General features: G+C 49.7%; 1 protein-coding gene across 2 annotated transcripts in view; it reads left to right on the top strand.

Annotated features, from left to right (window-relative positions):
• The window catches only part of PLPP4 (phospholipid phosphatase 4), a 125919-nt gene that overhangs the window by 28652 nt on the left and 76948 nt on the right, over positions 1 to 20319 (top strand). For both annotated transcript variants that reach the window (XM_078434887.2, XM_078434888.2), the window contains exon 2: positions 17160 to 17268. In XM_078434887.2, the coding sequence (XP_078291013.1) occupies positions 17160 to 17268 (109 nt within the window). The remainder of the gene's footprint in view (positions 1 to 17159; positions 17269 to 20319) is intronic.

The raw sequence follows: 20319 nt of genomic DNA, 5'->3' as shown, positions 1-20319 counted from the left end.
CTGGGCTGGCAGAGATCTCCCCCGTCCGTGTCCCTGTCCCTGTCCCTGTGTCCATCCTCACTGTCCTGGTGCCCTGCACCCCTGCCTCCAGCCTACAGAGGGGTCCACTGGCGCTGACCGGGAACAGAGCCCTGCTCCCCTCTTTCCTGGGGCGGGAGGGGGGGTCCTCCCTGCCAGGCTTCTGCCTCATCTTCATTGAGGTCAGAAGCGAGATAAATGAGAAATTGCTGTTTGGGTTCAGGATACGGAGTCGGTGCGGGTCTTCATCGGCCGAGGAGGATGAAAGTGCCAGTGACCTTTCCAGGGTCCCTGGGGGGTGGCTTTGAGCGAGGTGGCCTGGAGGAGCTCGCTCCGGTGCAAACAGTGGAGCTTAAAATAACACTGACCTCCGTGGAGCCTCGCGAGGACCGAGTTAACGTGTGTAAAGCACTTAGAATGTGCTAGCACACCGGGGAGTCCTCTGTCAGTGTCCACCATGGTCACCACTGTGAGCCAGGGATGGAGGGAGAAAGACAGACTCTGTTCATGCCGCTTCCGGCCTGGCGGGCTCCTCAGCGGTCCCTGTGTGGTGCTAAGTGTCCGTGGGAAGGGGTACAAATGTGATGTAATAGTGACTGAGCAGATACAACCAGTGTTAACGTTTTGGGGATTTTCTTCCCGCCTTTTTGCCCAGTGTGTGTTTGCATGTAAACACCACCAAACAGCCACAACACAGGAGAGCCCAGGATTGTCCCTTCACCTAACAGCGTGTCCTCACAGCCAGTCACCGTAAGCGGTCAGCGTGCGGCAGAATGATGTCCCGCAGGGACGTCCGCATCCGGATCCCTGGGATCTGTGGACGTGTCGCCTTGTGTCGCAAGGGGGTTTAAGGTCCCAGAGGTAACTAAGGTTGCTCATCGGGGAGGTTATCCCGGATTATCTGGGTGGGATCAGTGGAATCACGGGAGTCTTTGAACTCGCTCTGAAAGTGGAGGAAGGGGAGGCAGGAGAGGGGGCCAGAGAGATGCAGCGTGGACAGATCCAGACTTACTCTTGCCGGCTGTGAAATTGAAGGGGGTCACGAGTCAAAGAATGAGGGACACCTCTAGAAGCTGGAAAAGGCAAGGACGGATTCTCTCCCAGAGGTTCTAGAAGGGAATGTAGCTTTGCTACACTTTGATCTGAGCCCGGTGAAATGTGCGTCAGACCTTTGACCTCTGGAACTAGTGTTGCTAAAGCCACTAGCCGTTTGTTACGACAGCAATAGGAAATTAATACAGCGGGTTTTTAGGCTTGTGCCTCCCCCTCTCCCTGCCTCCCTCCCACCAGCCACGCTGGGCTCCCTGGGACACGGGCTGTGCCTTGTTCACTCTGGCTGGATCCCTGCATCTGGCACTGCTTCAGGCTCAACAGACATGTATTAAACTCTTTGCACCTGCTCAGGACTGGCGCTTCCAAGTTCAGGGCTGGAGTGGTATTGTCTCCCTCTTTCCAAATCCAAATGGTTCTTCATGCTGCCCATTGGGAGTGGCGTCCAAGGCTGAGGGACCTGCGGCCAGCCCAGGCTAATCTCGGCCGAGGCCAGGCGGCACAGACACAGAGTGCTGGCCACCGGCCTTGCCCACAACTGGCGAGGCCTTTGGAGGGGAGTCCCTGTGAAGTAGGACTCGTGGGCAGAAAACAAAACAAGCACATGTTTTTCGATGCCAGATGCTATGGGTTCCTTGTCGCATTTTAAAAAGGACCACTTTTGATTCATTCATCAGGGAAAGGAATAAGGTAAAGACACAAATCAAAGGGAAAATCCACATAAAAGAGAAAAGAACAGAAGCGGAAAGAGAAGTGTCCTGTTGACCCCAGAGCAGGAGTACTGCACCCGGAACGCCCAGGGATCCACACTTGTTTGGTCCGGGCAGGGCAAGGGCAGTGATATTTTTAAAAGTGTCTCGAGTGAGTGTGCTGTGCAGCTAGGATTGAGAAGCGCGGTCCCAGGGCATTCTTGGCCCTGCTCTGTTCTCACATTAGAAGCCCTTCAAACCCTACAAGTCACCGGTATTGTGTAGGGCCGACCCACGCATTTTACAAATGGAGAAACTGAGGGTCAGAGACACAGGTGCCATCTGCAAAGTCATGAGGCAAGTGGTGGCCCAGTTGAGACCGGGACCTCCACCCGTGGACTTTCCTACAGGCACTGCCAACGGCCTCAAATCAAGACGGCCCCCCCAGCCTGCATCTGTGGGTGGCTTCCTTTCTGTTTCTTTAAAGTTTTCCTGTTTCTTCCCAAATCCCCCTGTAAAAGATCAGCTGATCCTTCGATGTGAAGATAAACCTCTCTGTCTCCACCTGCTCTTTGTTGAGTCGGGACCCCTCAGTGAGTATGAGCACAGAGCACAGGCTCGGAAGGCTCTGGGATCTGGCTACGCTGTTACTATGCGGCCTCTGAGGGCCTCAGTTCGACCATCTGTAAAATGGTCGTAATGCCAGTAATACTCCGTAGGGTTTGTGAAGTAGAAGAGGTACGTGGTGCATGGAGAGTGTCCAGAACAACATGTGGCTCGAGAATGCCAGATGGTACGATACTGTTTCAACTTACTATTGATATAGGGAGGGGGGGTCGCCATTCAAGTGTCAGAGCCGGTAGCAACCCTCAATGGCTGCGTTTTCCACTGTTGAATTTGGACTTGCTTTGGAATGCGCCTGGTGGTGGTCAGCCGCGTCCACTGGTTGACCTGACAGGGAGCCAGTCCTCTCTCAGAGGGTGGTAAGTGTGAGTTTCCAAGTTAGGGTTCAAGGAACACTAGCTTTGGAGCAGAGGCTCTTTGGGCATTAGCGCCTCATTTACACTACCTGCCTTGAGGTCAGCCTGCCTGGGGCCGCCTCCTGGAGGCCCCCAGGGTCCTTGGGAAGAGCTGAGCCCCTCGCTCACTGCGGGATTCAGGGGATCCGCTGCCTTTGCCTGCATGTCTCTATTACATAAAAATTTTCCATGCAAGTAATTGCAGAATGGGGTAACAAGGAGGATAATAGGGGGAGATAATTGTGGATAAATCAGCTTGATTACACTTTTTTTCCAAACTCGATTATCCAAATTCGCAGTGCTGTGCAAAATCGCGAAAGCCAATTAAGACCTTCCCATAATGACTGCAGAATCGGGGGAAGCCTCTCTGATAAGTCCAGCTGGCTGCCTGACAGGTTGAGGGTGGCAAGTATAACCCTTCTGCTTCTGCTTTGTTATATTTTAGAGACAGCCGGGGGGGTTCACTGTTACGTTTTTAAACAAAGCTATTGTGTCTACAGGGGAGAAGGTACCGTCCCTGCTGCTGATTGTGTAGATGGCGATTGAGAGGCACCTTTAGTATTCTGCAAGGGGGTCATTCTGATTGGTAATGTTGCCAGTCGCACTGGGTACGGATTCATTTGGAGACGCGATACCACTTATAAAATCACAAGTTAAAGGACTCTGGGGAATCATTTAAGGCAGAGAAGCAACAATTGACTTCTTTAGCAGCATCCTGTTAGCCTCCTTTTACCAGTATTACTTGATCTTTATACCCAGTTGTGTTTTTTTTTTTTTTCCCCAGCTCTATTGGGACATAACTGACATATAACATTGTGTAAATTTAGGGGCGCCTGGGTGGCTCAGTCAGTTAGGCGTCTGACTTCGGCTCAGGTCATGGTCTCGCGGTTTGTGGGTTCGAGCCCCGCGTCGGGCTCTGTGCTGACAGCTCAGAGCCTGGAGCCTGTTTTGGATTCTGTGTCTCCCTCTCTCTCTGACCCTCCCCCGTTCATGCTCTGTCTCTCTCTGTCTCAAAAATAAATAAACGTTAAAAAAAAATTAAAAAAAAAAACATTGTGTAAATTTAAGGTATATAATATGTTGATCTGATGCACTTATATACTGAGAAATGATTATCACTGTAGCATCAGCTAACACCTGCAGCGTGTCACAGAGTTAATATATCTTTTTTTGTGGTAGGAACATTGAAGGTCTGTTTTGGAAAACTTCAAGTGTAGGATACAGTGTTACTAACTGTAGTCACCATGCCATATATACATTCGGTCTCTGGAGCTTACTCATCTTATAGCTGGAAGTTGCTACACTTTGACCACTATCTCCCCATTTCTCCTCCTTTCCACCTGCAGCCCATGCTGGCCACCATTCTAGTCTCTGTTTCTATGAGTTTGCTTGTTTAGATTCCACATAGAAGTGAGATCATACAGTATCTGTCTCTTTCTGTCTGACTTCATTTAGCAGAATGTCCTCAAGGTCTATCCATATTGTCACAAATGGCAGATGTCCTTCTTTCTTACGGCTGAATAATATTCCATTGTATGTATACAGCACCTCTTCGTTATCCATTCATCCACTGATGGACACTTAGGGTTGTTCCTGTATCATGCGTATGGTGAATAATGCTTGAAATGAACGCGGGCATGTAGGTATTAGGGATGGGGATGTCAATCTGGAAAGGCCGGAAGTTGGGCTGCTGGGACCCTGAGAACACAATGTGGTCCCCACTGTTTCAGCCCCAGTCCTAAGATGGGCTCTTGGGCCAACATTATTTAAAAAAAAAAGTTTTTTTAATGTTTATTCATTTTTGAGAGACAGAGAGAGACAGAGCATGAAGGGGGAAGGGGCAGAGAGAGAGAGGGAGACACAGAATCTGAAACAGGCTCCAGGCTCCGAGCTGTCAGCACAGAGCCCGACGTGGGGCTTGAACTCACGAACCGTGAGATCATGACCTGAGCCAAAGTCGGACGCTGAACCGACTGAGCCACCCAGGCACCCCCCAACATTATTTATGAAGGGTCTGGAGGGAGGGAGAGGAGCTTAAGAAAGACAAAGTGAGCAAGGAGAGGGATCAGAGAGCAGGAAGATGGTGCCCCAGGAGCCCAGGATCAACACTAGCCCCTTTTGAGTAGGGTGTTGGCGGATGTCAGTGCTTGTTGAACACATGGCTGCATGAATGAATGAATGAGGAGTAAAACTGAGCATTTATCAGGCTTGCTTACTATGTGCCAGTTATCTCATGGATAGTAATCCTTTTACAGATGAGAAACAGGCACACAAGTAAAGTGATTGGGCCAAGGTCATTTTACTGCCTTGCTCTACTGCAGGTGAATGAATGAGACAGCGAATGAATTTGCATTATACTGATCAAGAAGTAACAACACTGAAGGAGCGATTTTCCTGTGGTCACAAGGTAATCAGTGGCCGCTAGCTGGCTCTGGTCCAGTGAGCTGCTGTCCAGCACCAGCCTGCATCCCTGTACTACCCGGGCAGACCCCGGATCCTCCCACCGCTGCCTGTACCGAGTGGAGTTGTCTGCAGCCCACCCGTGGTTTTGCTGTCACTTCAGTGTACCCTTGCCCACCCTCCCAGAAACGGGGGCTGTGGAAATAGCCCAGGGTTATGGTTAGAAGACCTGGGTTTGAGCTTCAGTTTTGCTGTTTGTCCTGCTGAGTGAATTTGGGCAGGTCAAAAACAAAAACAAAAACAGAAACACAACACCCTCTGAGCCTCAGTTTCCCTCCCTGGACATTGGGGACGGCAGTGCCTACCTTTTCGTTGTGAGGAGTGATTGAGGGAAGCTGTAACATGTGCCTAGCAGGCTCCTGGCCTATAGGAAGCACTCAGAAAGCGATCAGCTGACCCATCTTCCCTCACTCTGCTTCCTCTCTCCCCACTTCTCTTCCTCTCCCCTTCTCTTCCTTCTGGATGTCTCTGAAGATGGCATCTCATTTACTGTGTTACTAAGGAGCCATTGAGATGACCGGGGACGCATCAAACCCAGTTCTCAGCAGTGCCTCGGGGCTGGGGGGGTCTCTTGTCACTTGGGACAGAGTTGAGAGCAAGGTTTGCAGGGGTGGGTAGGTGCCGCCAGTGCTGCTGGAGGGGAGCACTCAAGTGCTGTGGGCCGATGCGTCCTAACAAACCAGGCAGCAGACGAGCTGTCTGCAAAGCCATGCTCCCTGAGAAGAGAGAGGTGCACTCGTCCACTGGGGGCGCTGGCCTTGTAGACTGGGGGGGGGGGTCCTGGAGACTGTTAAGTGCCCCCCACTCCTGGGCCAGCCAGCAGCCAGGCTGCAGCAGCCACAGAGAAGAGCATGTGTCATATTGCACGGTCTAGCCGGGGGATTCACAAGCACAACGGGCGTGGCCGGACCCGAGGCAGGACTTGTCCCTCCCAGGCGGGCGGCCCTTTCCTCGCTCCTTCATCAGTTTGCTGCCCTGGCGGGATGTGGGCCTGAGGTTTCCAGACCAAATTCTTCAACGGAACCCAGAGATGCAGATTGTGCAGTAAGAGCTCCTGGTTTTTAAACATTGGCCGTGAATTATACATTAAAAAAAAAAAAAAAAACAACAGCCAAAAAACACAAAACACCAAGCAGCCCAAAGCAAATGTAGTAGCAAGAAGCTGCTTTCAGTCCAAGGGCGGCCAGCTGCCAGCCGCCGACTGAAGATTCCATGTGGCAGAAGATCCCATCTTTGTTGAAATAGCGGCCGTGGATTTGTTTAGTCTTGGTGCAGTAGGTATTTATTGAACACTTACTTCATGCCAGGCACTGCTCTAAGCCCTGGGGCTACGGCTCCGATCGAAAGCAGACAAAAGTCCCTGGTGCCCATTTGGAGCTGGTGTTTGGTTGTAGCCCTTGCATTCAGCCTTGAGATCATCACTGTGTCTTTCGGCCGTGGTGGTATGACCTGGCTTATCCTTGATTCTTTTCCTAGGAAGATTTCAAGTCAGCAGATGGATCCCAGCCACAGAGCCTAGTTGTACCAACAGGCAGCCATTGCTGGGTCCTTCACTCGGGAGCTGGCTGTCACTGGGGCCACGGAAACCGGCCCAGGGAGCCTGCAGTTACGCACGGCCTAACCCGGGTCCACGGGACTGTGTCCCAACTTGACTTTGCATTAAGGGGTTGAGGGCTTGTAGTGCAGGTGATGCCGACAGCAAAAAACTTTGGGGGCAAAAATGAGGGTTCTTGATCTGCTTGAAAACCACAGGCCTGGCCATTCCTCAGGGTAGAAGGGGGGAAACTTCTGCCTCCTCCAGACCTTGGCTGCTGAGCAGGTTTTCATGCCAAGGGGAGATGTACCCCAGCGTCTTGTCTCACATCCACATGCTCTCAGCCCTGACCTGGCCCCTGCCCATCAGCCTCTTGTCTGATCATGGCCGTCCCTGGCCCTGGGCCTTCTGATCTGTGGCTGTGCAGTCTCAGGAATCTGCCTCCTCTCACCTACCAGCCCAACTGAAGATCATTCTAGAACATGGAAAAATAAGTCATGGAGAAAATGATCAGGGGCTTCGTTCAGGTCAGGGCTTTGCTGATATCTGCCAAGGACTCGGGGAAGAAGGGCCTGTTGCTAGCTGGACCCCTGCTAACTGCCACCAGGGAAATTCAGATGAGGCTATAAGGGAGCAAGATCTCGAAGACACTTGAGGGCCCCATTTGGGAACAAGTGCTCTCTCTGGCTGATGTGTTTTAATTAAAATTATAGCTCAGAAACCTCTTCAAATTAAGTTCTGTCTTCACTGTGTTTTGTCCTCAGCATTGAGTGGCATTCTGTGCTGCCCCAGGACTCTGCTCAGTGGTGTATTCTGGGGTCTTTATGTGGCCTGGTGTGGCCACATACCACATATTCCAGGTGTGGGTACGTAGAATGTTCCAGAGTGCTTTCAGCTGTGGCTAAATTCCTAAAGACTTATTTAATCCAGAAATGAATGGTTCCCTGGGCATTCTAGAGCCAAAGATTAATTGGAGACTGAGGTCTGTTAGCAAAGAGATATGAACTTTCCTCCCTCATCCCCTTTCACTACACTTTTTTTTTTTCTTCCTTTGGAGTGGTTTTTGTTTGCTTGTGGCTCAGAGACAGTCTGGTGGTCCCTGCAACGTTTTCTGCTGGGAGATGTGTCTGGCCCAGAGGGCTCTGCGTTGCCGGCCCTGCTGGGAGAGCTTTTCTGAGCCTGGGCCTGGGCTCTGAGCTCTGGGAGGCCCGACAGCCAGTGGGAGGCAGATTCCATAGGTTTCTCAGCTGCCTGGCTCTGCCCATAGTCACCTGTCCCCCACGGCTCACTGTCACCCACATGTCACTGCCTTAGTTATGAAGCACTTGCTTTCCGAGGCGTCCAGTCTGGGCAGCATCTGAGCCCGGGAGAGGACTCCTCATCGCCTCAGACTCTGAGGCGACCTCGGGGTCTTGACCTGAGGGTCTTCAGAGAGGTCTAGGTGTGCAGGTTTTGGAAGGGAACTCCTTCTGTGAGTCAGCTGACCTCTTCCCTTGTCTCTCCTTTCTTCTTGCTGACTTTTATTCATTCCTCTTTCTGTCTGTACACTTGGCTGAAATAATACTTTCCAAGAGCATCAGTTGCTTTGGCTGAGAAAACACTTAATTTTGGAGTATCTTTCTGGCCAGTGAGCAAAATCATTTAAAAACAAACAAACAAACGAACTTCGTGTTGTGGAAATTGTCACAAACCCTCCACCAGTTATCAGGACTTTGATTTCATCTGGTCCCCTCTCCCCCTTTATTGGTGGAGTATTTTTCCTTACTATTTATTTATTTATTTACTTACTTACTTACTTACTTACATTTATTCCTTTTTGAGAGACACAGAATGCAAGTGGAGGAGAGGCAGAGAGATGGGGAGACACAGAATCCGAAACAGGCTCCACGCTCTGAGCTGTCAGCACAGAGACCGACGCGGGCTCAGACCCACAAACCGTGAGATCATGACCTGAGCCAAGTTGGATGCTTAACCGACTCAGCCACCCAGGTGCCCCTATTTATTTATTTTGAGAAAGAGAGAGAGCAAGTGAGCATACAAGTGGAGAGGGGCAGAGAGAGGGGGAGAGAGAGAATCCCAAGCAGTCTCCACGCCATTAGTGTGGAGCCCAATGCAGGGCTCGAACTCACAAACCATGAGATCGTGATCTGAGACAAGATCAAGAGTTGGGTGCTTAACCAACTGAGCCACCCAGGCGCCCCTATTGATGGAGTATTTTAAAGCAAAGCCCAGTCATAACATCATTTCATATGCCAATACTTCAAAAACTTTAACCGATGAGAACTGAAGAAAAACAAAAACAATGAAACAAAAAACTGAACCAGCCCCCCCCCCCACAAGAGCACAACACCACTTGAAAACCCCAATCAAATGAACACCTAATTTCTTTGAATCAGGATCTAGATAAGGTCCCCACGTTGTTTTGTGGGATGCATATTCTTAGGATTTTTTTTTTTTTAATTTGTGATTTTTCAGTGAATAGTAGTATTAATGGCAGTTGTTGGGTGCTTCTGATGGACCCTGACTGAACTCAGATTCTTACATTTCAGCAGGGGTGCTGCCCGTTTTACAGATGGGAAGGGGACTTCGCCAGCTTGCCCCCGGTCACGAAGTCCTAGCTGGACCTGATGCGTTGGCTTTTGCAGCCTGCGTGTCTGTAGACCAGGATTTTCTGTTTGAATTCAGACAGTGAAATGTTTTCAGGCTTCCGTTGACTTCCAAAGGGAAGGCACCCTCTGTAGAGATGTTCAGAAATTGTTGGATTAAATGTTTGGACTTTTGGGCTGATGCACATGATTTTGAACGTGGTGCTGCTGCGAAATATGCTTCCAGGTACGCCCCCGCCCCACTGCAGGCATGTTTGGGTGTGTCCTGCTTTTTCTGTGCGGTGGTTTGAATATGCCGTTGGCTGCAGGAGCTGCCTGATGGGGAGGGGGCATCTACTGAGCATCGCACAGCCTGCTCTGTGCTGAGCCCATTATGCGTTTCCTCCCCATCCATTCCTCACCCGGCCCTGAAGGTAGTTTGTGTGGTTATCTCCACCCGTGGACAAGGCAACCAGGGCTCAGAGAGGAGGCGTAACTTGCCCAGGGTCACACAGCTTGTAAGTGGCAAGGGTAGAACATAGCCTTTTCAACTCCACAGCTGTGGCTGCCAACACTTTACTTTCATGGCCAACATTACCTTCTGTCCTAGTTCCCCCACTTTAGGGGCTCCTGCTCCTGGACCTCTCTATACCAGCATCTCATCCTGGACATTTTCAAATATGCGGAAAAGTAGAAACAGCAAAATGATTCCCCCATATACTCTGCCTAGATTTAGCAATTAACATTTTAACTTATTTGCTTTATTTCTGTATTTATATGCTTTATGTATAATTTTCTGAACTATTTGAGAGTAAATTGCTGGTGATTATCCTAAGCTCCCTAAATGCTTCTCCAAAAAATAAGGCATTCTTCTACATATCCATGTTCTTACCACACTGAAGGAAATTAGTACCTTATTATCACCTGGTATCTAGTCCGTTCCAGTCCCTGTACTGCCCCGCTCATCCTCAAAGTTTCTTTTTAATGGCTTTTTAATTTTTTTGACCCAAGATCCAGTCAAATGCATGTTACATTTGGTTGTCTTGTCTCTTCAGAGTCTTGTAATCTGGAACATTCCATCTAGCTTTATTCCTAGACTTGTCTAATTTGTTGCTGGAGGGCATTTGACTTATTCCTCTGCCCCTGTGTTTCCTATAAGCTAGAAGTTGGATCCAAAGGCTTGATTAAGTTCAGAGTATACATGTTTGGGAAGACCAAACATCCATGGGTCCATCCGTGGTTGGAGGTGTCGTGTACTTCATGGAGCGTGTGTCAGAGGTCCGTGTGTGTCTGTGGTCCCAGTATTGGTGACCACAGGTACAGGGGAGGCAGATTGGGGCTGTTCTTTTTCTTTTTTTAAATTTTTTGTTGACGTTTTATTTATTTTTGAGAGACAGAGAGAGACAGAGCATGAGCAAGGGAGGGACAGAAAGAGAGGGAGGCACAGAATCCGAAGCAGGCTCCAGGCTCTGAGCTGTCAGCCCGGAGCCCGATGTGGGGCTTGAACCCACGAACCGGGGGATCGTGACCTGAGCTGAAGTCAGACGCTTAACCGACTGAGCCACCCAGGTACCCCCAGGGCCGTTTTTCTAAATGCTGAAGAAGAGCCAGTGTGAGCAGGTAGTCTTTGGGTTGGCAGCTTTGTTTTATCCACACTGCCCACCCCTGGTCCTTTCTCTTCCTTCCTGGAGCTGGATAGATTGAAGACATTTCCAGGCTCGGCCCAGATGTTTCCACCCCTGTCCCACCCCATCATGTACAGAGGGCCTGGCCAAGGAGTACATGCTCTGATCGTCCTATCTTCACACCCTTGGTGAGGAGGGATTCCTTCTCTAGGGGCCACGGGGGTGGCCATACGTGGAGGTTGGGACAGAGAGATGGATAGAAGTTTATTAGTCACATATGCGCACAGCAGGGGAGGAGGAGACTGCCAGCCAGCAGGGCCTGTGGGAGGCAGGCTGTGTAGTTCCAAGAGGGAAGGGTGGCCCTGGTTCCTACAGGGGGATGTGATCGGCCTGTTTGTGGGCTGGTAGGGGACCAAAACCCCATACTCAGGGATAATAAGCAATAATTTCACCTGGCCTCTTGATAAAGAGGGTTGTTCGGCCGGGGGACCTCCCCTGAGGGGGCAGAGCAGGGAAGGGAGCTTGTGGTCAGGCTGGTCGAAGCCCGTGTAGTTTCAGACACGAGGGCAGGACCCAGCGTTAGGCTGTAATTTGAGGCTTTCGGCTGCAGCACGGTAACACACGTACAGAACGCGTGCTATTCGCAGGTGCCCTTCTAAGAACTTCACACCATCACCTTAATATTCACACCAGCCCTCTGACGGAGGTGTGTAGGTGTCATCATCAGCAGTAGTTTGCAGATGAGGAAATCAAGGCCCAGGAAGGGAAGCGTCTTGCCCAAGGTCACGCAGTCAGTGAGGGTGAGTGCAAATCCAACCCAGGCTGTCCCTCCGGAGTCAGTGCCCACAGAGTTGGGAGGGCATGAGGGCTGGAACCGGGGGAGGACGAGTGGAGCCCGCCTGTGCCTGTGCCTCGGCCCCCAGGGCACGGCCACCCTCGCTAAGCCTGCCTTCCCATCCTTTGTGAAGCTTGCTGCAGAGAAGAGGGGCCATCCCCAGGATGGGGTGGGGGCCATGGGAGCCGTTCCTCATCTGGTCCAGGGCTGGTCTCCTGGATACGGTGCAGGTGAGCGGCCGACAGCTTTGCTGCACGGCACCTGCTTCTCTGGGGGGCGGGGAGGAGGGGGATGGTGGGGGCAGCTTCTTGGGGTCTTCACTTCTCTTGCCACCTCCTTCTCTGTGCATTGTTTCTTCCCTTCCCTCCTTCACAACAAACATCCGACTGCCCTCTGCAAGAATCTGATTTCAGCCTTCACAGTGAGAACTGAGATCAACATGTTGCATTTCCCAAGAGAAAGGTTATATTTCTAATTGTGGAAAATTGTGTCTCTTATTCAAATAATTTCAGTTGCCACTACACTGGTGGGCAGTGTGTGTGTGTGTGTGTGTGTGTGTGTGTGTGTGTATTTGCATGTTCTTTCCTTAAAGTTCCAGACTATGTGCTGAGGAGGACGTGCATTAGTGGACATTCCAAGGCACATAGAGCTGTGACAACTTAGGCAAGAGACCTTTTGTCTTGTAGCCTCAGTGTTTTTGTCTATAAAATGGGAATAACAGCAATTTCTATCTCATAGGCTCTTATGAAAATTAAATGAAATAATGTTGGAAAGCACCAGGTCAAGGGCATGGCACAAGATGGCTCCAAATGTAATAACCAGTTATTATGAAATTTGTTGCTCTTGTCTTTGGGATGGCCAACCACCGAACTCAGGAGAAGGCTGTATGTTCAGAGACAGGTCACGGGCTTGCTGGCTCACAGAGATAATTCATCAGTACATTCTGTCCGTGGCCTCATCCCACCCTTTGCCCTAGGACTAACAGTAAGTCTGACACACCTCCTCTGCCGGGCCTGGAGCGACTTGCCTGTCTACTGACCACATCCAGTGCCCATCTGTAAGTGTTTTCCCTCTCTCATGGGAGACGCCCACCTGTGGGGCAAGTCAATAGTTCAGTTAAGGAACAGGCTTTACTTTTTGCTCTTGCCTGGAAAACTTCTTTATCACACTGCAAGGTTCAAAAGGGACTTCCTGGGCCATTGTCACTCACAGAATGGTCAGATGATGAGTGACAGTTGTCATCGTTGTCTGTCTGACCCTCTTCCCCCGGCATGCAACCTCCCTGCCCCAAGGTTGGGGAGAATGGGGGTGGGGAGTCCTTCTCAGACCCACTTTGTGTCCTCAGCAGTGTTGATGTTCACATTGGAGGAACAGCAGCCACCTTTGATGGAGGCCTTCAGTGCCCTAGACACTTGCCAGACCCTAACTTTTCTTACTGCTGATGATTACAGTATTATTACTGCCCTGGAAGGTGTAGCCATCCTGGGGGTAGGGTGGGGGGGAAAGATACGAAGTCTCAGAGAGGTTTTCTCAAGCCCCTCAGCTGGCAAATGCCAAAGCAGGGATTTGAACCAAGTTTAATGGTCTGGTTAGGTTCATATTTCAGTACAATCTTGTGTTATTTTTGGTTGTGGGAAAAGGAGGTAGAAATTTGTGTCTAGTATGTGACTGAAGTGTTAACCTATTTTGAAAAAGTTATGCCATCAACGTATGTGATATGATTAAAGGGGGGAGATTGCGGAGCTTTGAGAACTTGGCTTTGAGTTAGAAGAAGCATGGGGGACAGAGGCTTCACTGTTCCTTGCTAGTGTGATGTCAAGATGGGCCATTCTTCTGGGTTCCTAATTCTGAATGTTGCCCCATTCAGCATGTGGACAGTGATAGGTCCACACCCTGTGACATTTCCAGGGGGTTAGGATCCTCATAAGCAGCCCTAGATTAGAGGCCATCTCATGGGTCCACCTACTGGAACACTCCTAACCCGACATCTCCTGAAAGCAGAGTGGGCTGGTGATCTGTGTAGACAGCTCTGACACCTGTAACTGAAGACCTTGACGTCTCATTCCCCAGTCAGTTGGCACTTCACGGTCCCTTGAATGTAATCTCCGCAAGAGGGGGACCACGTGTGTTTTATTCCCCAGGGTTCATAGGGCAGTGCCTGGCACATCGCAGGCACTCAGTACGTGATTGTTGAATGAATAAGCAGGAGGCAAAGGTGATGATGGTCCACTGCCTCTCCCCTACTGCACCCTTCCTATATAAGCAGATACCGTATGCTGCTTAAGAGTCGGGCTGGGCTGTGAAAACAGGACTGGCCATGAGGAGACAGAGAGACAGAGATGGAGAAAGAGAGTATGGATAGGAACCCAGCCTCAGGAGGATTTATGCATGAATTAAAAAGAATTGCTCAGCATAGAGTTAGAATAATGTCTCTGAATTTTCACTGTGTATGTTTTCCAAGTTCTTCGAACCGCACCGTCGGAAAACTTCGGGAGAAAACAAGAACACTCTTCCTCCTTTGCGAGGAAGAAATCGGTATATGGTTAGATTGAGACAGTTGTGCGATTCGAGCAGCAGAGAAATTAAAGAAGCCTATCTCGGATCTAGATCCAACAGCAAGCCAAGTCACCTGGCTCTGGGCAGGTACAGTTTTCACAAAAGAAAAGCTAGGTTGCCTTTAGTGGGAACTCTATCCTTTCTGCATCAAAACGTTTTGACCTGCTTCCACGACAGCAGCGGTGCTTAGAGATGATTTTAGGGGCTGTGCGATGTGCACTTAGGTTACACACGGGTGAGAGCCCCCAACTCCTCAGTCATGGAGAGGGTCGCTCACCCCTCTCCCCGTTTCCCCTTCCATCTTTCCCCGCCTTGCAGGGGACGGACAGACCAAGGCGATGGACAGGGGACAGACGCTCCCTGGGCCTTCACAGGGAGGGTGGGCTCCTCTCAGAGGCAGTGGCACCAAAGAATTTAATAGCGGTCTTTTGTTTTCATTGCGTTTATGTTGACATTTACCGGATGTTGACGGAGGGAATGTTGACTTTGTAACTAAGCAGTGACATGAAGTTTCTTCTAGGCTTTTAGTTTACCAAGTCTCAAGGAAAGTCACAGTAGGGGAGGAAGGGGGGATAAGGCAAAACTTGGCCAACTTGGTTCTTTTTTTTTTTTAATCGTTACTTATTTTGAATGAGAGAGAGAGAGAGAGAGAGAGAGAGAGAGAGAGAGAGAGAGACAGGGGAGGGGCAGAGAGGGAGAGAGAGAATCCCAAGCAGGCTCCTAATGGTTAGTATGGAGCCTGGACACAGGGCTCGAACCCATGAACCGTGAGATCATGGCCTGTGGCGACACCCAGAGTCAGACGCTTAACCAGCTGGGCCCCGCAGGTGCCCCTTGGTTCTCAAATGGCTGAAGCTGGGAAGCACCGGCTTTCTGTCCCTGGGAGCCTGTGTGTCCACCCTTAGTGCTCACATGAATCCCCTGGGGCTCTTGCTGAAAATGAAGATCCTGATTCAGTAGATCTGGGTGAGGCCCCGGGACTCTGCGTTGTTAATAGGCTCCCTCCCTTTGATGCCAGTGCCTCGGCCCCTTGCGAATCGCGGTTTGATTGATAGGTGGGCAGCGTGGCACCACCTGGAAGCTTGCTGGGGATGCCAGCTCTCTGGCCCCACCCAGGACTGGTTGTTCCTGTTAGCACAAGACCCCAAAGTGGATCCTGGCCACGTTAATGTTTGGGAAGCACTGATCTAGTGCCACTGGGCGGGGAGGGGGGGGTTCCCAGTGCCTAGTGAGCCCTGGTGGGCAGGTAATTGGAGGTCGTGCTTGACCTGCTCAGCAGAAACCGGGTTTCCACTTCCTGGCTCCCAAACCACCTACAGAGAGCTCATGGAAGGGGGTTTCCGGGCCTGGGCTGCCCTTTCTTGGAAACACCCTGTCTTGTCTCCAGACCTGTCCGTTCTGCCTCACGCCCACCTCTGCCCCCGTTTGCCCTCTGAGACCCACGGTCCTCTGCGTAGCTGCCTTGCTGTCTGGAATCTCAGGGGCAGGCATTGGTGGCTGGAGCGTGGCTGGAGAAGGGACATCTATCTCTCTAGGCTCTGCTGCTCCCAGGGAATATAATTTGCTTGATGGATGTGTTCTGGCTGCAGCTCCTCGGGGTGGGGTGTGGAATTGTGCAAAAGGCTGATTGCAGGCTTTAAAAAATCGCCATGATGGTCATAACACGCGGGGGACAAACGAAGTGAGGAGGGACGGTGCCGGCTGCGTGGGGAAGAAACGGGGATCAAGGTTCTGGGGCCTCTGAGAGCGGGGCTGTGGGCACATTAACACTGCTGACGGCCCGTGGGTGGCAGGTTGTTATTTTAAAGCCACCTGTGTCATCTTACTGGCTTCTTTCTGACGGGACCTTGTCACATCCCTGCCAAGAGGCGGAGTCCAGGCCCCTCCCTGGAACCCGGGCTTGACTTTCAGACTCTTGTGTAACCAGATAAGACCACAAGACTCTGAGACTAGGTCAGAAAAGACAGTCAGCCTCAGCCTGGCTCTGTCGGACCCCCATCCTGAACTGAGTTCACCAGGTACAGGACCGGGTCCGGAGGGTCCGGAGGTGGCCTGATGGCCGCGAGCTGACAAAGCAAACCATATCCCCGCGGACTCAGCCCCCTTGCTCCCCGTCTTTCTCTCGGTGATGACTGGGTTCCGTCCGCCTGGGTGTTGTGGGCTCCCAGGGTGTGGGAGGGTTTGGGAGGCTGACAAGGTGAGGAGGGGAAGCGGTCTGGTTTCCTCGCAGCAGCCCCAGGATGCACCTCACTGCCCCCCGCTTTCCCTCCCTGCCTGCCTTTCTCTCTGCTTTCCTCCTGCCCAACCTTCTGTCTTCTCTCAGAAGCTTTCCTTGCTCACTCTGCCCCCTACTGGTGGCGAGGTGTCAGCACGCCGTCCGGGGTAAGGGAGGGGAGGGAAGAACCTGACGTTTTCCCCCTGGTGCTGCCCCGGTGGCTCTTCAACCTTTGTTCCTTCTCCAGCCTACTTCCTCCCCAGAGCCGGCTGCCCGCCTGGCCTCGCCCCACTCTGAGCCCCCATTCTGCCCTTCGGTTTTCAGTTCACTTTGGAGCCCCAACTTCCTAGGGTCTTTACAACTATTCTTTTATGCCCAGAATTGGTCCTCGGTGGCAGAAAGTTGTACAGTGTCTACCATGTCTCGGTAATTCTTTCGATCCATTTTACCCTGTCATCCCCTTCTCCTTCCCCAGAGGCTGGATTCTCCACCGAGGGCGTGAAGGAGTGGCCTTCTCGGGAAATACAGGCAACAGACGAGAGCGCTCACACATCTTTCTTTGTTTTGTTTCAGTTTCACAGAGTTTTTGGACCCATTCCAGAGAGTCATCCAGCCAGAAGAGATCTGGCTCTACAAAAATCCTTTGGTGCAATCAGACAACATACCTACCCGCCTCATGTTCGTAAGTACCGCGATTTCATGGCTGATTTGACCAGTCTCCCAAGTATGAACCAAATGGGTTTCCATTTCTGCTTTGCCAACCCCTGCTGAAGACAGTGAGCAGTCTCAGAGAAAGAGGAGGTGAGCAGCCCATGGCATTAAAACTCCATTCCAGATCATGACGGGCACTGCTTGGCCCTATGGAACCAGTAATTGCCTGACACCGTGGAAAGAGGAGGGACTGGCTTACGTGAGCTGTGCCGAGTTGTTTCCATATACTTACAGTAAAATAAGACCAGAAACGGATTTTCCTGCTCCATCTCCTTCTGGAATAAACCTGTTTTGCCAAACTCAGGCCGTATATAGATAGCTCTGTCAACCACTCGTCTGGTTCCAGCAGGTCCGTTGACTACTGATGCGATACCTCGTATGACTCAATCCCCAGATAGTGTTTTGTGCCTTTCTACTTCTAGAATAAATGGGCCAGCATCCAAATAGCTGGTGGATATAGCAGGATTATTTTTACCTCTTCACCCTGCCCCGTGGCTATTGAAGCCATTTACATTTCACTTCCTATGTGCCGGGCACTGTGCTGAGAGCTTAAGAAAGGATTATCTCATTTAATCCCACCCAACATTACAGTGAGAAAGATGTCAGTCTTGTTCACATTTGCAGATGCAGAATCACATTCTAGAGAAAGGAGGGAACTTGCCCAAATCCACACAGCAGGTGAGTGGTAGAGCCAGGATTGAGATCGAAGCAGCCTGCTCTGAGCCCAGGCTCATCCCTGAGGCTGCCATGTAGGTTGGGAGCTGAGTGTCCAAGACTCCTTGCTGATGCTAATGGCCTCCTGGGGAATTGCCATCAGGCCTTTCTGTAGCAGAGGAAATATTTAAGCTCCTCCTTGTCACGGAACAGTAATGTAATTTTTGGTTGAGCTAGTCTTCTAGCTTGAAGGCTATTCCTGTTGACCAGCCATTGTGTCTTTGTGCCTCTGGAAACTTACGTGGTTGTTCTAAAGATTTCATAGAGCACATGAAGAATATTTTTGCATCTTGAAAGAAATCCCTCTGATTTTATGAAAGAAATCTTGTTAATTCGTGATGATTAGAAAGATCTTTGTCTGCAAACATCCCGAAATGCCCAGCACATTACAAGAGCTTTGAAATCTTATTTTATTTGCCTTTTAATAATTGCTTTTCCACTGGAAACTAAACTGGATTTTTGTAAATTTCAGGGGGGGAATTGAAGGGTTCAGGCTTTACCTAACACTTGAGTATTAAAATTAGACTTTTTCCATTTCTGCTCTAACTCAAATCTTCCATAAACCCTAGAAATAAAGGAACTAGTGTGTGTCTGGCTAGTTTATGCCATGGTTTTGAAAGGGAGAAGCTCTTATCACTTATCCCCACTCTTCAAAGATTTCACATTTTACGTGCTGTAAGACACAATTTGGAGATGAATGCTCGTATGGGATATTGTGAGAAATTTGTGGCTGTGTCCTAGATTTGTGAACAATGGATTGTTTTGAAGTCTAGATACAAATGCCACAAATACCCTGGCTGCAGACACACATAGGAGGGGGTACATTTGCATGTTGGCAGAGGTGGATAGGAGGCAGTAAAGGAGTTATTCAGTGCTGTGAGTCTCAGAGAATAGAAGTGTATTCAGCCTCAGATCCTGATTCCTACCCTCGAATCTCCTAAGGAGATAAGTTCAACCTTTTGTTTTGTTAGTGGTAGTTGATGTATTTCATTCATTTGGTCACAAGATTTAATGCAGGCTCCATAATAACATGAGGAAAGCAGCAGATACATTTATAATACACGTAACACAAAGAGGAAAAATATTTTGTCACCACATAAATCAGATTTTTTTTTCTCCTGGATTTTATTAAGAGTTTAATATAAAATATCATCTGTTTGCTTTGATCCATTAAAACCTTCAGGTGTTTATGGAAGACTGTAATAAAATATATATTTTCAATGTTTTTTAAAACAAAGTTGGTTTCTTTAGAAGGCTCAAGTTTTATTGTTTAATACATAAAAAAAAATCTTGGGGTCTGTTTTACTTATGGTTGGAGTGGGTTTTTTGTTTTGTTTTGTTTTTGAGAGAGAGTGCATGTGCATGTGTGTGAGTGGAGGAGGGGCAGAGAGAGAGAGAGAGAGAGAGAGAGAGAGAGAGAGAATGAATCTCAAGCAGGCTTCATGCCCAGCATGGAGACTGTTGGGGCTCAATCTCATGAATCGTGAGGTCATGACCTGAACTGAAATCAAGAGTCGGTCAGACACTTACCCAACTGAGCCACCCAGGTGCCCCTTGGTTGGAGTGTTTTAATCTAAAGGCAAACTTTTTAACTTCCTAACCAAAGTGTTATTTAAAGACAGCTTGTAATAAACCACATGTCTTTTGATTGGGAAATTAGTGCCTCTGGAGCGGTGTGTGTGTGTGTGTGTGTACGTGTGTGCACACGCATGTATGTTTTAGAGGAGCCACTTGGTCAGAGGTCACAAAAACAGTATTAAAATGGTAGGGGATTGAGTTAAGTACAGAGTCAATGGTGATAACATCACCAGGAAGCCCCTCTCATTTTCTCTGTCTTTGGCACTTTCAGCTACGGTGACGATGGAACTTCTACATGGAAGTTGGGTGTGGTTGGATTGTTTGATTCTGAGAGTTTGTATCCCTTGATGACTCTGGGCTCCTGTTGACCAGAGAGACAGGCTGAGAATTCTTTTCACATATACTGAGTCTTGAATTAACATTTCTGGGAAGTTCCCAAACTTTTAGCTGTCTTTATGGAAAGCTGCTTCCTTATTCAGAAGACGTCATGGTTCCCTCCTGAGTGTGTGGGGTTTATCATAGCATCTTTGAAAACCTGCTTTTTGCTGTAGGAAGACTTAGTTTGTGTTGTTTTTTGTTTTTTAGTATACTCTTTGTTTCTGTCTTAGTAGTTGTGTCTTTGTAGATTCAAGGAACACTTCCAGCCTGCTGTGGGTAAGAAAAGCCATAGGAGCTTCAGGTGATGGGAAGTCAAATCAGATCTGGGGGGTATATCCTGCATATAGGGGTC

This window comes from Panthera onca, chromosome D2, assembly GCF_046562875.1.
Source record: "Panthera onca isolate mPanOnc1 chromosome D2, mPanOnc1 haplotype 2, whole genome shotgun sequence".
Taxonomy (NCBI): Eukaryota; Metazoa; Chordata; class Mammalia; order Carnivora; family Felidae; genus Panthera; species Panthera onca.
The sequence above is the reverse complement of the archived record's forward strand: the minus strand, read 5'-3'. Positions and strand labels throughout refer to the sequence as shown.